This window comes from Rhinolophus sinicus, linkage group LG05 (genome assembly GCF_036562045.2).
Source record: "Rhinolophus sinicus isolate RSC01 linkage group LG05, ASM3656204v1, whole genome shotgun sequence".
NCBI lineage: Eukaryota > Metazoa > Chordata > Mammalia > Chiroptera > Rhinolophidae > Rhinolophus > Rhinolophus sinicus.
Window position 1 is genome coordinate 94,009,908 of NC_133755.1, and position 12,966 is coordinate 94,022,873.

Sequence of the window (12,966 nt, forward strand, 5' to 3'; positions counted from 1 at the left end):
GTCACCAGGTTAATGTAGACTCTGGTTTGGTGCCAGTGCTGAGCCTAGAGCAACTCAGCAAAAGTCTCAGAGCACACTGAGGCCAGTTGCCCCCCACCTGGAGCCCATTGACTCTGGTAGTTTTCCAAGGAACAGTACAATGTGGGAGAGGCTGGCTGCTAGAGGAGAAATTGCCTATAGTGGTGCCTGAATTGGTGGGGTGGGATCCCAACTGAGCTAGCAGGGCAAAGTAGTGGAGCTCAGCAGGCCAATCAGATTCAGATTTAGCCTGTGGGGGCGGGATCAAGATAGGAAAGATGGCACCCGCCTGCTGGCTGCACAGGAGAAATACCCCTCACTGGGAAAATGCCGACTGTCCTCCAGTCTCCCCCCTGGAGCCACACACCGCAGTCTGCCACCTGTATGTCTCCAAGGCCCTCCGAGTTACTGTCCCTCCGCTGGAGCCCAAGGTGAGTGCCGGCGAGCAAGTGAATATGTGCTTCAGCTGTTTAAGAGGAAGTCTGGATTTCCTGCAGTTTTCCATCCCAGCTGGATGGTTAGAATCCTCACTGTTTTTCACAGCAAGATTTTTATGGGGGCTCCTCTTCCTGGCACCGGTATTCTGGGCTGGGTACCCTGATGTGGAGAGCTGGGGTCCTATGCTTCTCTGGGGGGAGCCTCCATAACTGAGATATCCCTCCTGATTCTCAACCACCACAGGGAGGTTTGAGGTCTATTCCATGTCTTTACCTCTCTGACCAGTCTCAACATGGCTTTTTTATACTTTTAGTTATAGGACTTCTGTTTGGCTAGACTTCAGATGGTTCTCCAGGTTGATGGTTCTATAATTTAGTTGTAATTTTAATGTGTTCACAGAAGGATGCCGTCACAGTATTTATCTACTCCACCGTCTTGGATCTCTCCCACCTTTTCTTCTTTCTGGAGTAGTGGTGGAAAGCCCTCACGGAAACAATTCAACTCACAAGTGAGAGAAAATATTTTCAGGGGGTGTAATTTAAAAAATCATCCCCAGTATGAAAATGATTTACTGGTGGAGTTCTCATGTCTGAGTTGGGACTGTACTGAGCTAGACAAATCCTTTGTAATCTTCCTAGTTCCCCTGAGGTAAAAGGAAAAGAGAAGAGAACGAAACAAAGAACACTTTACATATTGTTTCATATGCAGTAGGTAGCTAGACTGGCTAGACACTACCTAGAGACCCCCAGCAGTCTCCCAGTAGAACCCCACGACTGTGATGCACCAAATGGGAAGTTCTAGATAAGTAGAAACTTTCATAGTATTATTACTTTTTAATTTTTTTTTTTTTTTAACTTTGTGTTGTCTGGTATTACTGCCGCTGCAGTTGTGGGTAAATGGTAGGCAGACTGCAGACTGAGAAGTGGCAGGGCTGGCAGGGGAGCTCGGGGAACTCACCCACACCTGAGGGGTGGGCTGCGTCTCTGCGGCACCTTCTTGAGACTCACTTGCTTTACTGTTGTTTTTTGGTTCCTTGAAGTGTAGCAGTATCTTCCTAAGCACGTCTTTTCCTTCTTGCCTCTTTCCTTCCTGTGGTGTATTGAGAGTGGCAGGGCTTCCTGTAGGCTCTGTGATTTCTAGTGAGCTCTTGGCAGCCACCTGCTTTGGAGCTGCAGGCTGAGATTTTTGGTGACAGCTTCCTACTATTGCTCACCAACCCTTCCAGCAGATGTGTAAGCCTATAATTCCCTAGATTAAAACCCTTCATACTTGGAATACAAAGTGCTGCTTCTCCTTTAGAACTGAATTCTGACTGATGACAGTTTTTGTTTTGTTTTGCTCTTTAAAAAAAATATTTTCATTGTAAAAACTTGGGAAATATCAGAGTATAAAAATTTCCCATAAGCTCAGTAACCAGAGAAGAGATTACAATTACAAACATCACAAATAAAAAAAATATTTCCATGTTGTGTGTATATATATATTAGATATTTCATCACTGAACATTATTAATTTTTTTCACATCATTATGTGTTCCTCGAAACATGAATGTACGTGCTGTATAACATTCCATTGCATGGTTATACTGTATGTAACCAGTTTCACTATTGTTAGGTTGTTGGACATTTACATGGATTTCAGTTTTTTTCTATTATAAATAAAACTGCAATAAACATTTTTTTACACGAATATTTGGACACATCTCTTATATCCTTAAGGTAAAGATCTAGAAATGACATTACCACCTGAATGAATGATATTAACATTTTTAATGCTTTTGATACATGTGGCCAAAGTCCTCTAAAGAAATTGTACCAATGATATTAACATTTTTAATGCTTTTGATACATGTGGCCAAAGTCCTCTAAAGAAATTGTACCAATTTATTGTACCAATTTACTCCCCACATCTCTCTTAACAAGGCTTATATCAGCCTGCATGGGCTATGCGTACCCTGACCCTCTATCCCAGGTTACCCGGCACAGTTGGTTTACCCTGGATGATAAATTCAATGGTAACTCTAGCTATCGATAACAATAATCTAAATCCATAGTGAGACAGGGAGAAGAAGGTGAGATTAAAGGCCACTTTAACAGGCTAATTCCCTGCTCTCAAAATCCCTTCTGACCCTGAACATTGTCTCGGATTAAGCCTTTCCATTTCATCTTGACTTTTTCTCCCATTAGGATGCATTCTTGATCATGAGACATTGGGTTCCTACAGCTAATAGTCTGCTAGAAATCCTTCCTCATTGGTTTTTTTGACCTCTTTGAAGGCAGAATAGATTCACAAGCTGGTACATAGCACTTTGATGCCTGATGTTTAAAGCACAGCCCAGTGTAATCTGTATCTATTTTTCTACTTTTTTCTTCTGTTATACTCATCCCCTACAAGGCACACATGCTCTGAACTATGCTCTAGCAATAATACTAGTGGTAGAATAAGCAATGGTAGTAATTGTAGTAACTGAAGTAGTAGGCATGTTAGTAAAGAGAGCTAACAGTTATTAAATATTTATGACGTGCCAGGCACTATTCTAAGTGATTTTAATGGATTAACTCAAACAATCCTATGAGTCAGGTAATATTATCAAATCTTGTATTTGGATGCATGTAAAAAAACTTCAGTACAGTGTTATTTTTTCTCACAATGTCATAAATCAGGAGGTAGTCAGCCCAGAACTTGTGTAACTGCTCAAGGAAAGTACAAAGAACCACATCTTCTCCTATGTTCCTAGTCTGCCATCCTTAGCACGTGGCTTTCATTCTACTTTCACAAAATCGGTAGTTATGCACCGCATAATTTCAGTCATCAATGGACGGCATTCACAATGGTGGTCCCAGGAGCTTATAATGGAGCTGAAAAAATTACTCTGCGGTTCCTAATGATGCTGTAGCTGTCGTCATATTGAACATTACGTAACATTACTCATGTGTTTGTGGTGATGCTGGTGTAAACAAACCTACTTCACTGCCAGTCATATAAAAGTATAGCACATGCAATTACAGTGGGAGGCTACACCACCTAGGTTTGTGAAGCACAGTCTATGATGTTTGACCAATGATGAAATCACCGAATGATGCATTTCTCAGAACATATCCCTGTAATTAAGCGGCACATGACAGTATTGCATCTGAATCCCAGGCAGAAAAAGGAAAAGTGTGAGTAGGCTAAAGGCACAAGCTAAAGGCACTGAATCTATTCCTTCCCACCTCACTTTCTTTTCATGGGAAAAACAGTAACTTTTTCAAAAACCTCACCCAGGGACTTCAATTACCATCTAATTGACCAGAACCTGGTCATATCTCCAGCTCTAGTTCCAAGGGTCTGTAGGAAGGTACATATTTTAACAGAGCAACTCTGAAAAATACCAGGGCTTGTTAATAAGGAAAAAGGGAGAATAAACACAAGGTGGACAAATAGCCACATCCCCACTGACAGATGAGCACACTGGGAAAAGGAGAGGTTAACTAATTTGCCAAGTTCGTATAGCTGGTAAGTGATGGAGTAGGCAGAAATCAAGCTCTCGCACAGTGAGTCTTTATGCTTTGAGAACCTCCCCCTTCCCCCGCAACAGTTTTTTGACTCAGAAAATGCACTCATGCACATATACACACAATTCTGATACAGTTTTAAAGATTTTATGTACCTCTACAGCCTATTAATGGATACCATTTTTGGACCCCTTCGGTGCTCTGATGGCACTAAATTGAATTAATAAGACCTAAACCTGTTCTCTTGCAAAAGAAAGTTTTGCAAGATAGGATCTACAAACAATGTAAGGGGCAAAGGAAAGGTTGCATTTCAGTGTTTTTATTCCCTGCTGAGTAGTTTTTTCTACTCTTGAGCTAGGAGATAAGGGTTGAGATCCGGATTCTAACTTGGCCTTGTGTTCCCCATCTCAGGGACATGGACCTAGATTTCATCACCTCTTTGGATCTGTTTCTTCAAATGAATAATTAAGAACTTGAATTTTAAGAGCTGTTCGAACTCTAATATTCTACATACATTAAAAAAATAGTGTGTTTACTGTTACTCCTTCTTGCCCCCCGTGCCCCCTATGTGAGTAGTTGGTTATATCTCCTCTTTAGAGTGTTAATATTGCTTGATCTTAGAGAATACTTCTTGTAGTCAACAAGTCCACAGCATCTACTTACGAGCCCAGCAACTCCTGTGAAGGCAGGAAAACTGGTGCTGCCACAGGCCTTCGCCTGAGACGGAAACTTGCAGGCCCCAAGCCAGAACAGCAGCGTCCACACTCAGTAAAGGTCTGGGGCGGTGCATCTGGACGTGAACTAGAATTGGAACAGTCAGTAAATATTAAACAACACAGGAAAGCAGCTGGAAGGGCCAGTCCTTTGAAAAAGAAAGCAAGGGGGAGGATGGAGGTGAGTTGATGAATACAATGAAAAGGAAATGCTTTACCCCTGGGAGTAATTCACCATCCCAGTCCCTTTCAGCAACCAGACTCATTTTTTTTATTTATTAGTTTCTGGTGTACAAAGCAACATAGTAGTTAGACATTTACACCCCTCACAAAGTGATAACCCCTGCCCCAAGCTACTACCCCTCTCACATCTTATGTAACTGTTACAGTACCTTCGACTTTCTTCCTTATGATATACTCCACCTCCCATGACTATATGTATAAAATTATAGCTGACATTCAATATTATTCTACTTCAGCCCGAGATGTACAGCGCAGTGGTCAGGCATCGACACCGTCTCTGAAGTGATCCCCTTGATAAGTCCAGAAATTTAGCAAGTTGGCTAATTTTCTGGTTGATACTAACAATGTGAGAGAAATAGAATAATATCCTAAAAGCCTATTTCGTTCTGAAGAAGGGAAATGAGGTTATTGACTTCTTAAACAATGAAGTTGAGGGAAGGTGAGGAGTGGGCAGAGAAGAGGGAATGTAAGTTAAAATTGGGAGGGTGAGTTTTAGAACTTTACATATAAGTTTTCCTGATGGCTGAGAATTCAAACCTGTGTTACACAATACTGGAACTGAGCATTCCTTCCTGTCCCGATGTGAAATAACAAAAAAATAAGCATAAGTAGCTTGGGTACTTGCTCTCCAAGAAATATTCAATCCTGGACGATAAACTCTGAACTGTGTAAAACAGCTTATTACCAAGTGCAGCAGCTTCTTTATCAAAGACTCACTGAATACATTTGCGGTGTTGTACTCACCTAGTCAAGCCAATATGCCATAAACTCTGCCCAATCTTGACCAGTTCTCCAAGTTTCATGGCCTGAAGACCCTTTGAGTATCCACCCCTCCCTTCGATTTCCCTCTTCTGAAACCTTTTAAGACGTCAAGGTGTAGTCTTAAGAGATTTGACTTTGCTCGATCGATGGATTTTTCTGGTGGTCTCCTGGCAGTTGACATGTCATAAGTGAAATGATGCCCTTATTTATGAAACAAAAGTTTTATTGTATCTTGTCAGAAATGAGGTCACTATATCGTGTGACATTGCCTTTATATTTTGAATTTTGGGTTAATGTTAAGATACCTTTGGGTCCTTCTAAAAATCTTGTGTCTAGTAATCCTTGAATTTGTTTTTTCTCTTGGAAATTCAAAAGGCTCACAGACCCTTTCTCTCCCACGTCAGTCTTGTGGCATCTCTTGCCCTCCTCCTTTCTCCCCTTTCCCCCACCCCCAGAAGGCAGAAGAAGGTGACCAGAGGCTGATAGAATTGGAAGCCATGTTCTTTCAAGGATGGTGGAAGTAATTGTGGCTATTAAATACATTTAAAACCAAATATTTACTATGTGTCTACAGTTTTGGTTTTCCTGAGGGATGGGGGATAAACCGACAACCTCTAAATAACTAATATGTTGATAATTAGAAGTTGGAATAAATGAACTGAGAGAAACAAAAATGGTGTAGTTATTAGGAGTATGGGGTTTTGAGTAGAAGGAGGGGGGAGCCTATTTAGGGAGAACAGCCAAAGAGGCCTCCTGTGAGGTGTACTGGAGCTAAGACCCAAGAGAGGAGCAAGGCTGGACTAAGGAGAAGCAGGAGAGGGCCTAGGACCCAAAATTTAAGGAGATGCTCACTCTCAGTGTCACACGCAGGTGCAGTGAGGGCCCTCTGAAGGTTTGCTCCTAGGTGACTCTATTTCTTCATCTTGATATACTTGGCATGCTGGAGAGGAGAAATAGCCAGCCCCACAAAGAATTTGGGGTGTGTGTGTGTGTGTGTTGAAGAAAACAGTGGGGCAAGGGAGAAGAGGCATGGCACAGTGATCCCAGGCAGAAGAAACAGGAACAATGGCCCAGAGGTGGCGCAGAGCTTGTAAGTTTCTGGACCTGATAAGAGGCCATTACATCTGCATCAGAGTAGACAGAGGAAGGGCGGCCCCAAGTGAGTCTGGAAAGGCAGGCAGCTCCCCAGTATGAGGCAGACAGACCTTCTTCTAAGTGCAACGAAAATAGATTTTATTTTGGGAAATGACATGACTGAATATATGTTTGAGATTTCTGAAAAAAACAAAACAAAACAAAACAAAACAAAAAACAGATTGGAAGGAGGCAAGTTTAAAATCAGGGAGACAATAAGAAAATGCTTGTATTCATGCAGACAAGAAAACAGTGTGACCTAGACTGGATGGAGATAGAAAGACACGGGCGGATGTGAGATATATTTTGAGGAAGAAATCATAGGACTTTCTTACATGTGAATGTGGAGCTTAGAAGAGAAATGTGGTCTGGAGATCTAAGCCGTGGGACATGGGTGAGCTACTCTAGGGAAAGAGAGAGGAAGCGAGGGAAGCGAGGAGAGTAAAGCAGAGAGATAAGGAGAGGTCTTGGGAAAATCCACGCTCAAAAGTCCAGTAGAGAAGAGACCAGAGAGGACATCAGAATGTGAGGAACACATGAATTTAGAAAGGAAGTGTTTCAGAAACCCAAATGTCCACTGACGGATGAATGGATCAACGTGTGATATATACACACATGGAATATTATCCGGCCTCGAAAAGGCAGGAAATTCTGTTACATGCTGCAACAAGGATAAACCATGAGGAAATTATGCTGAGTGAAATAAGCCAGTCACAAAAGACAAACACTGTATGATTCCACTTACATGAGTTATCTAAAGAAGTCAAACTCATAGAAACAGTTAGTAGAATGGTGGTTAGCAGGGGCTGCGGGGAGGGGCTGATGAAGTGTTATTGTTCAATGGGTATAGAGTTCCAGTTTTGCAAGATGAAAAAATTCTAGAGATCTAGCCCACAAAATTGTGACTGTACTTAACACTAGTGAATGTTAAAAATGGTTGAGATGGTAAATTTCATGTTATATGTTTTTCACAATTAAAAAAAATTTTTTTTTAAAGAAGGCCTTTCAAAAAAGGGAGAAGTGGTCAATGGAGAGAAAGCAAGAAGAGAACAGAGAGTTAACATGCAGATTTATTAAGATGGAGAACAGTTGGCGACCTTTATACAGCTAGATGCAATTGCGTGGGGACAACTGAGCTGAGAGAGAATTGTAAGGTAGGAAGTAGAGACAGCTCATGTGTACAGTGCTCAGGAGAAGATTAGTTAGGAAGGAAGACTTGAGGCGGAGTCAGGAGGAACTAAGGGAGACTTGTTTTGTTTCATTTTAGGGAGGAAGGTATTTGAGCATATTAGAATGTTGTTGGATGATGCATTATAGAGAGAGAAATTGATGAGGGAGGGAATAGGAAATCTTAAGGAATGCTGTCCTCAAGAGAGTCTGAGGAGAAGGAGACAGAGCACCTGGACAGGGACAAGTTTTAACAGGAAGACACTTCCTCCAACATGACAAGGGGGAAGGAAGAGAAGGTGGGAGTGCATGCGAGTGGGTTTGTAGGTTTGGAGATGAGACGTGGATGGAGGTCACATCTGATGGCTTCTATTTTCTCTGTAAAATGTAAGGTGAAGTTGATAAGGTGAGGGATGGGGAGACGTTTCATCAGTGGTTTGAAGAGAGTGACTGTGTGTCATTAGTCATCCAGGATCGTGGAAAAACAAGCCTGCCAGTGACTCACGGCAGGATTGACCAACTGCATGGAGGGCTGTGGAATTCTGTATAAGTTTATTTTAAAGTGAAACTACAGTATTTTATGTTGTGTCACATCTTAGACACACCTCTGAAATTGGGATACATCCTAGTAGTATTCCATAGTTTTCTAGCATTGTTTCAGCGTTTAATTGTCAGCATCTTTTTTTTTTTCTCGGTGGTTCAGAAAACAATGGGTATCATACAATCACCGGCATCTTAGAGGCAGTGAAATATGGTAATTTTATCCCTGCCAGGTTCAGTTGTGTGTGTGAAGACGTGGAGAAAGCGTTTCTTTCAGGGTTGGGTTTTAAAGACCATATGAATAGATAACAGCTTGAAGATAGCTGTCAATCACAAAGAGGCCTATTTGAGCCCATGCACATATAATATAATTGCAACATGATTGTCAGTTATGTATCCTGAGGTGATCAGCTCTATATTATTAAAGTATTTCATCTGGAAGTTTGGTCTACAAGGCCAATCTCTAAGATCTTTTACCAGTTTAAGACTCTATCATGAAATTCTCTTGTAAGTACGACTATCATGAAACAACGATTCAGAATTCCTTTGCCAGGGTGTCTAATATTGGAGGCTCTGGAGTTGTTCCTTAAATAGAGGGGTGGTTATTGAAGGAAGGGTCCAGGGTGCTTATATCTCCATTCATCAAATATTTATTAATTTCATACTGTATGCCAAGCAGTTTGATAATTTTGGAGGAAATGAAAATAAAGACAAGCGGGGTCTCTGGGCTCAAGGAGCTCACATCTGTTATGAGATAGAAAAGAAACAAAGAATTGTCACCAGAGGTATTCTTTCATCTAACCACTTATGTAACATATCTTTATTGAGATCCTATAAAGCGTCGGGGACTGTTCTAGGACCTGGAAATACACCCCTGATAAAATTGACAAAGTTTCTGCCCCCATATTCCTTGGGTGAGACAATTTACCAATTTCCAAATATGATAATTTTGAGTAATGATATATATGAGGAAAATAAGTGGAACATTGTAATGCTACTTTAGATAGGGTGCTTGGAGTATCAAATAAGTTACTTTGGCACAAGTAACGGAAGACCTGACAACGGCATAAGTCCTAGAAGCATTAATTATTTATCTTTAAAGCCCAGTCTGTTTTTAGTAATTTAGTGGTATCATTAAGGACCCAGCTTTTTTCCACCCTTATCCTCAACATATTGGCATTTTCCTCAGGCTTGTTGTGTCATGGTTGCAAGATGCCGGACATAGCGGCAGACGTTACATCCTCTGAGAGTTTCCAAATCCAGAAAGGAGAAAAAAGTGGGGGGAGAGGAACAAGATAATTTTTTCCACTTGTGTAGCTCCCTCATTTTATTAGGAAGATAATCCTACCTAGAAGCTCCCTCCTTCCCCAGCAGACTTCCCCCTAAAACTCACTAAACACAAATGGTCACCTGCCTACCTCTAATTCAGTGACAAGAAAAGAGGACTTATATTGCCACATGGATTCAAAATAGTTATGAGTCATCAAGTCTAGAGTTTTGGCAGGAAAAAAGACAGAATGACCTTGGGTAGGTAAATGATGACCGCCCAGCCAGAGAATGCGTCTCTGAGAAGAGGTCATTGGAACTGAAACCTAGATGATGAGGTGGTGCCAGTCTTGAGGTGGTACGAAGAGGGGCACTGGGCCAGGGTAGTTGGTGAGGGAAGGTGCGACAGTGGAGGAGACTCTTGAGGACAAGAATTAGCCAGTGAGGTGAAGCTATGGGTGGAGATAGGTGGAGGCCAATGGAAAAGAAAAGAGATGTGAACTAATTTTACATGAAGCTAGAGCAAGATGGACAAAACAAGACATGTCACAACTCTGGTGAAGGTGACTTCAGAGGAGAAGATTCAGATTTCAACACTATAAAATTAGTGACTAGGTAAATGAATGCAAAAGGAGGGGTATTCAATTTCATGTCAAGCTTTGGAGGAGACTTTCTCAAAAAAAGAGACAGTTGGGTGAATCATGATTGAGGGCAAGGAGTTCACTAGCAAACAGAGTTGGGAAGGTTGTCCTAGGTTGTCCAGAGGCCTGGTGATTTGAAACAGCATGATGAAAACAGTAAGGCATTACCAGTGCATAATGTGTGAGTCAAGGAGAAACTGGTGACAAGGCTAGAGCCAGGCTCGGGAGCTCTGCTTTATTTAGTTGAGGCCAGTACTTTCCTTTTAAAAAGTCGAGAGTCCTAGATAATGATAGCTAAGTTGGTGTTTCGATCGGAGCAGTGTGAGGTTGGGCTTGGATGATCTTCAAGAACACTTCCATCTTTTACATTCCTGGTCTCTGGTAGATGTTCAATACAAGTTTATTGAACGCATATACTATGGACAAGCCTCAGTTTTTCCTGCTGCCAAATTTTGCTCATCAACAGAAATTAGGTGGCCCAGCCCTGCGTACTCCATGAAGTGGCCTGGGACCACTGGTCTCCATCACCCTTTCCTTGCTTTAAACTTACTGCTTTAGCTCTTAGCAGAGAAGACCTTGCACACTTTTCACATTTATGTTTCTTCTCTTTCTAACTAGATTATAAGCTGTGAGAGATTGGGGGTCATATTTTGTGTAAATCAGTATGCCCACAAATATGTGGCACATTGGGCATATAGTATTATATATTATGGTGTATATTATTAGGCATGATAAACATATTGAACTTTCCCATCCGATGGATGGAAATGACTAGATTTCAGCCCCAAAGGTGATTTTCAAATCTTTGGTCACTCCCTAGACGATCCAGAGCAATCCAGGAAGTGAACTAAGAACAAGGGATGAAAAATGTTAAAGAACTTCTCACTGTGTTAAATAACTTCTCACTATGTTAAATAACTTCTTAGCGAGGGTTTTGAAAAATGCCACATCTTAGATAAACATGAGTATAGTTTTTGAAACTTGGGCTTGGATACCAAAAAAAAAAAAAAAGAAAGTTGGAAAAGAATTTTGAGAGTTAGAAGTTAGAAAGCTACATCACTGTCTATATTGGCTTCCAGGAGCCCTGGTCCTGGTGTCAGCCAGTAGAGGCTAGGTTATGCTGAGGTAACAAAGAGTTCCCAAATTTCAGTAACAAAGAGCAGTAACCAGTAATATTTTGCTCATGCCCATCGCAGGCCAACAAGGCCCTCTGCTTATTAGCTACTCAGGGACCCAGGCTGATGGAGTAGCTACCATTGAGAATTGCTGGTCGCCATGGCAGAACAACTTGAATGACCCCATCTCATCACAAGGAGCTTGGGAATTGCAATGCCATCTTGCACCTGGAACTAGAGACCACTAGAAACAATTAGAGAACCATACTACCATAATCCTAGTGACCGGAAAGCCAGACAAAGACAGAACTGCAAGCATAGACACTTGTGTTTTCCATATCCTATTAAGGCAGATTGGTGAGGGTGTTAATAGCTATGGCCAAGTACCACAGATCCTGTACTACCACCATAGTTCTGGATCCCTTGCCCAAAAGGGAAGCCTTCGCTTTCTGTGAGAGTCTATGTGTCACCTAGTGTGTGACTCATCCATTCTCTGGCTCTGTGCCCCTCCCACCGCAGGAGCTTCTCCCCTGCAGGACTGGTCTGTCAGGCTGCAGGGCCCCTGCCTATGGGGCTGGCTCGCTGTGCCAGGGCAGAGCCCAGCCTGACTGCCTCGGCCTGGGGATCTGCCATTCGGGGCTAAATTGACTGCTCAGAGATACAGGCGCCCAGCCTACTGATTTGTGGAAAGATAGGACAAAGGAAAACCACTGACAACGGCCTGTGTCTCCAGCTGCCAGGGATCGGGGCACATTTGTTGGTGACTTTGTTGTTGGCTAGCCACAGTGAGTAGTCCCACATCCCCTTTCTTCCAATAACTTCCTTTGGGGAGGAATTTCAGAGATAAGCCAATTATGATTCTACAGTTTTGAGGCTTTGTAATTTGGGGTTTAATTAATAACATACGCAGTGAGTAAGTATTAAAAAGGATTCTGGTAATTTGGAGGTGCTTTACATAATTCAGTAGGAGCATTCGTTTGGTATGAACATAGTTTTGTTTTTATTTATTACTCTCCGGTTCTCTGATCCCATTCAAATATCCGAGTCCAGGAAATTGGAATCTTTAAAGGAATTATTTTCTTTTTCTGATGCTCTAAAAGTGAGGAAGTATAAATGCAGAGGCGAATTAACTGTTTTTTTTTAAATCATTATTTCCTCTCGTTTAATTTTATAATATTTTACCTGCAATTTTGACTTCTTATCAAGATCTCATCAGCTTTAAAGTCTCCTTGAATACAGAGGAATATTTTTACACCTTCACAAAAAAAATCCTGCACTTCCAACGACTAACCTATGGCATTAAGAATTCTTGATCCTAGACACTGTTTTCCTCAGGTGAGACTTTCTCAAAAGGAATATAAACTGGAGGGAGATTTCTCTTGACTCATAGGCTTGTCTGTATTGTGTCATTCTTTGCACTGGGGGAAAGAATGCC

General features: G+C 41.7%; 1 protein-coding gene across 1 annotated transcript in view; it reads left to right on the plus strand.

The window, feature by feature from the left end:
• Positions 1-345: 345 nt before the first annotated feature.
• LOC109448892 (adhesion G-protein coupled receptor F2) overlaps positions 346-12,966 on the plus strand; it is a 52,631-nt gene continuing 40,010 nt past the window's right edge. The window contains exons 1-3 of the mRNA XM_074333938.1: positions 346-449; positions 2,379-2,470; positions 4,588-4,844. Coding sequence (XP_074190039.1) covers positions 346-449; positions 2,379-2,470; positions 4,588-4,844 — 453 coding nt within the window. The remainder of the gene's footprint in view (positions 450-2,378; positions 2,471-4,587; positions 4,845-12,966) is intronic.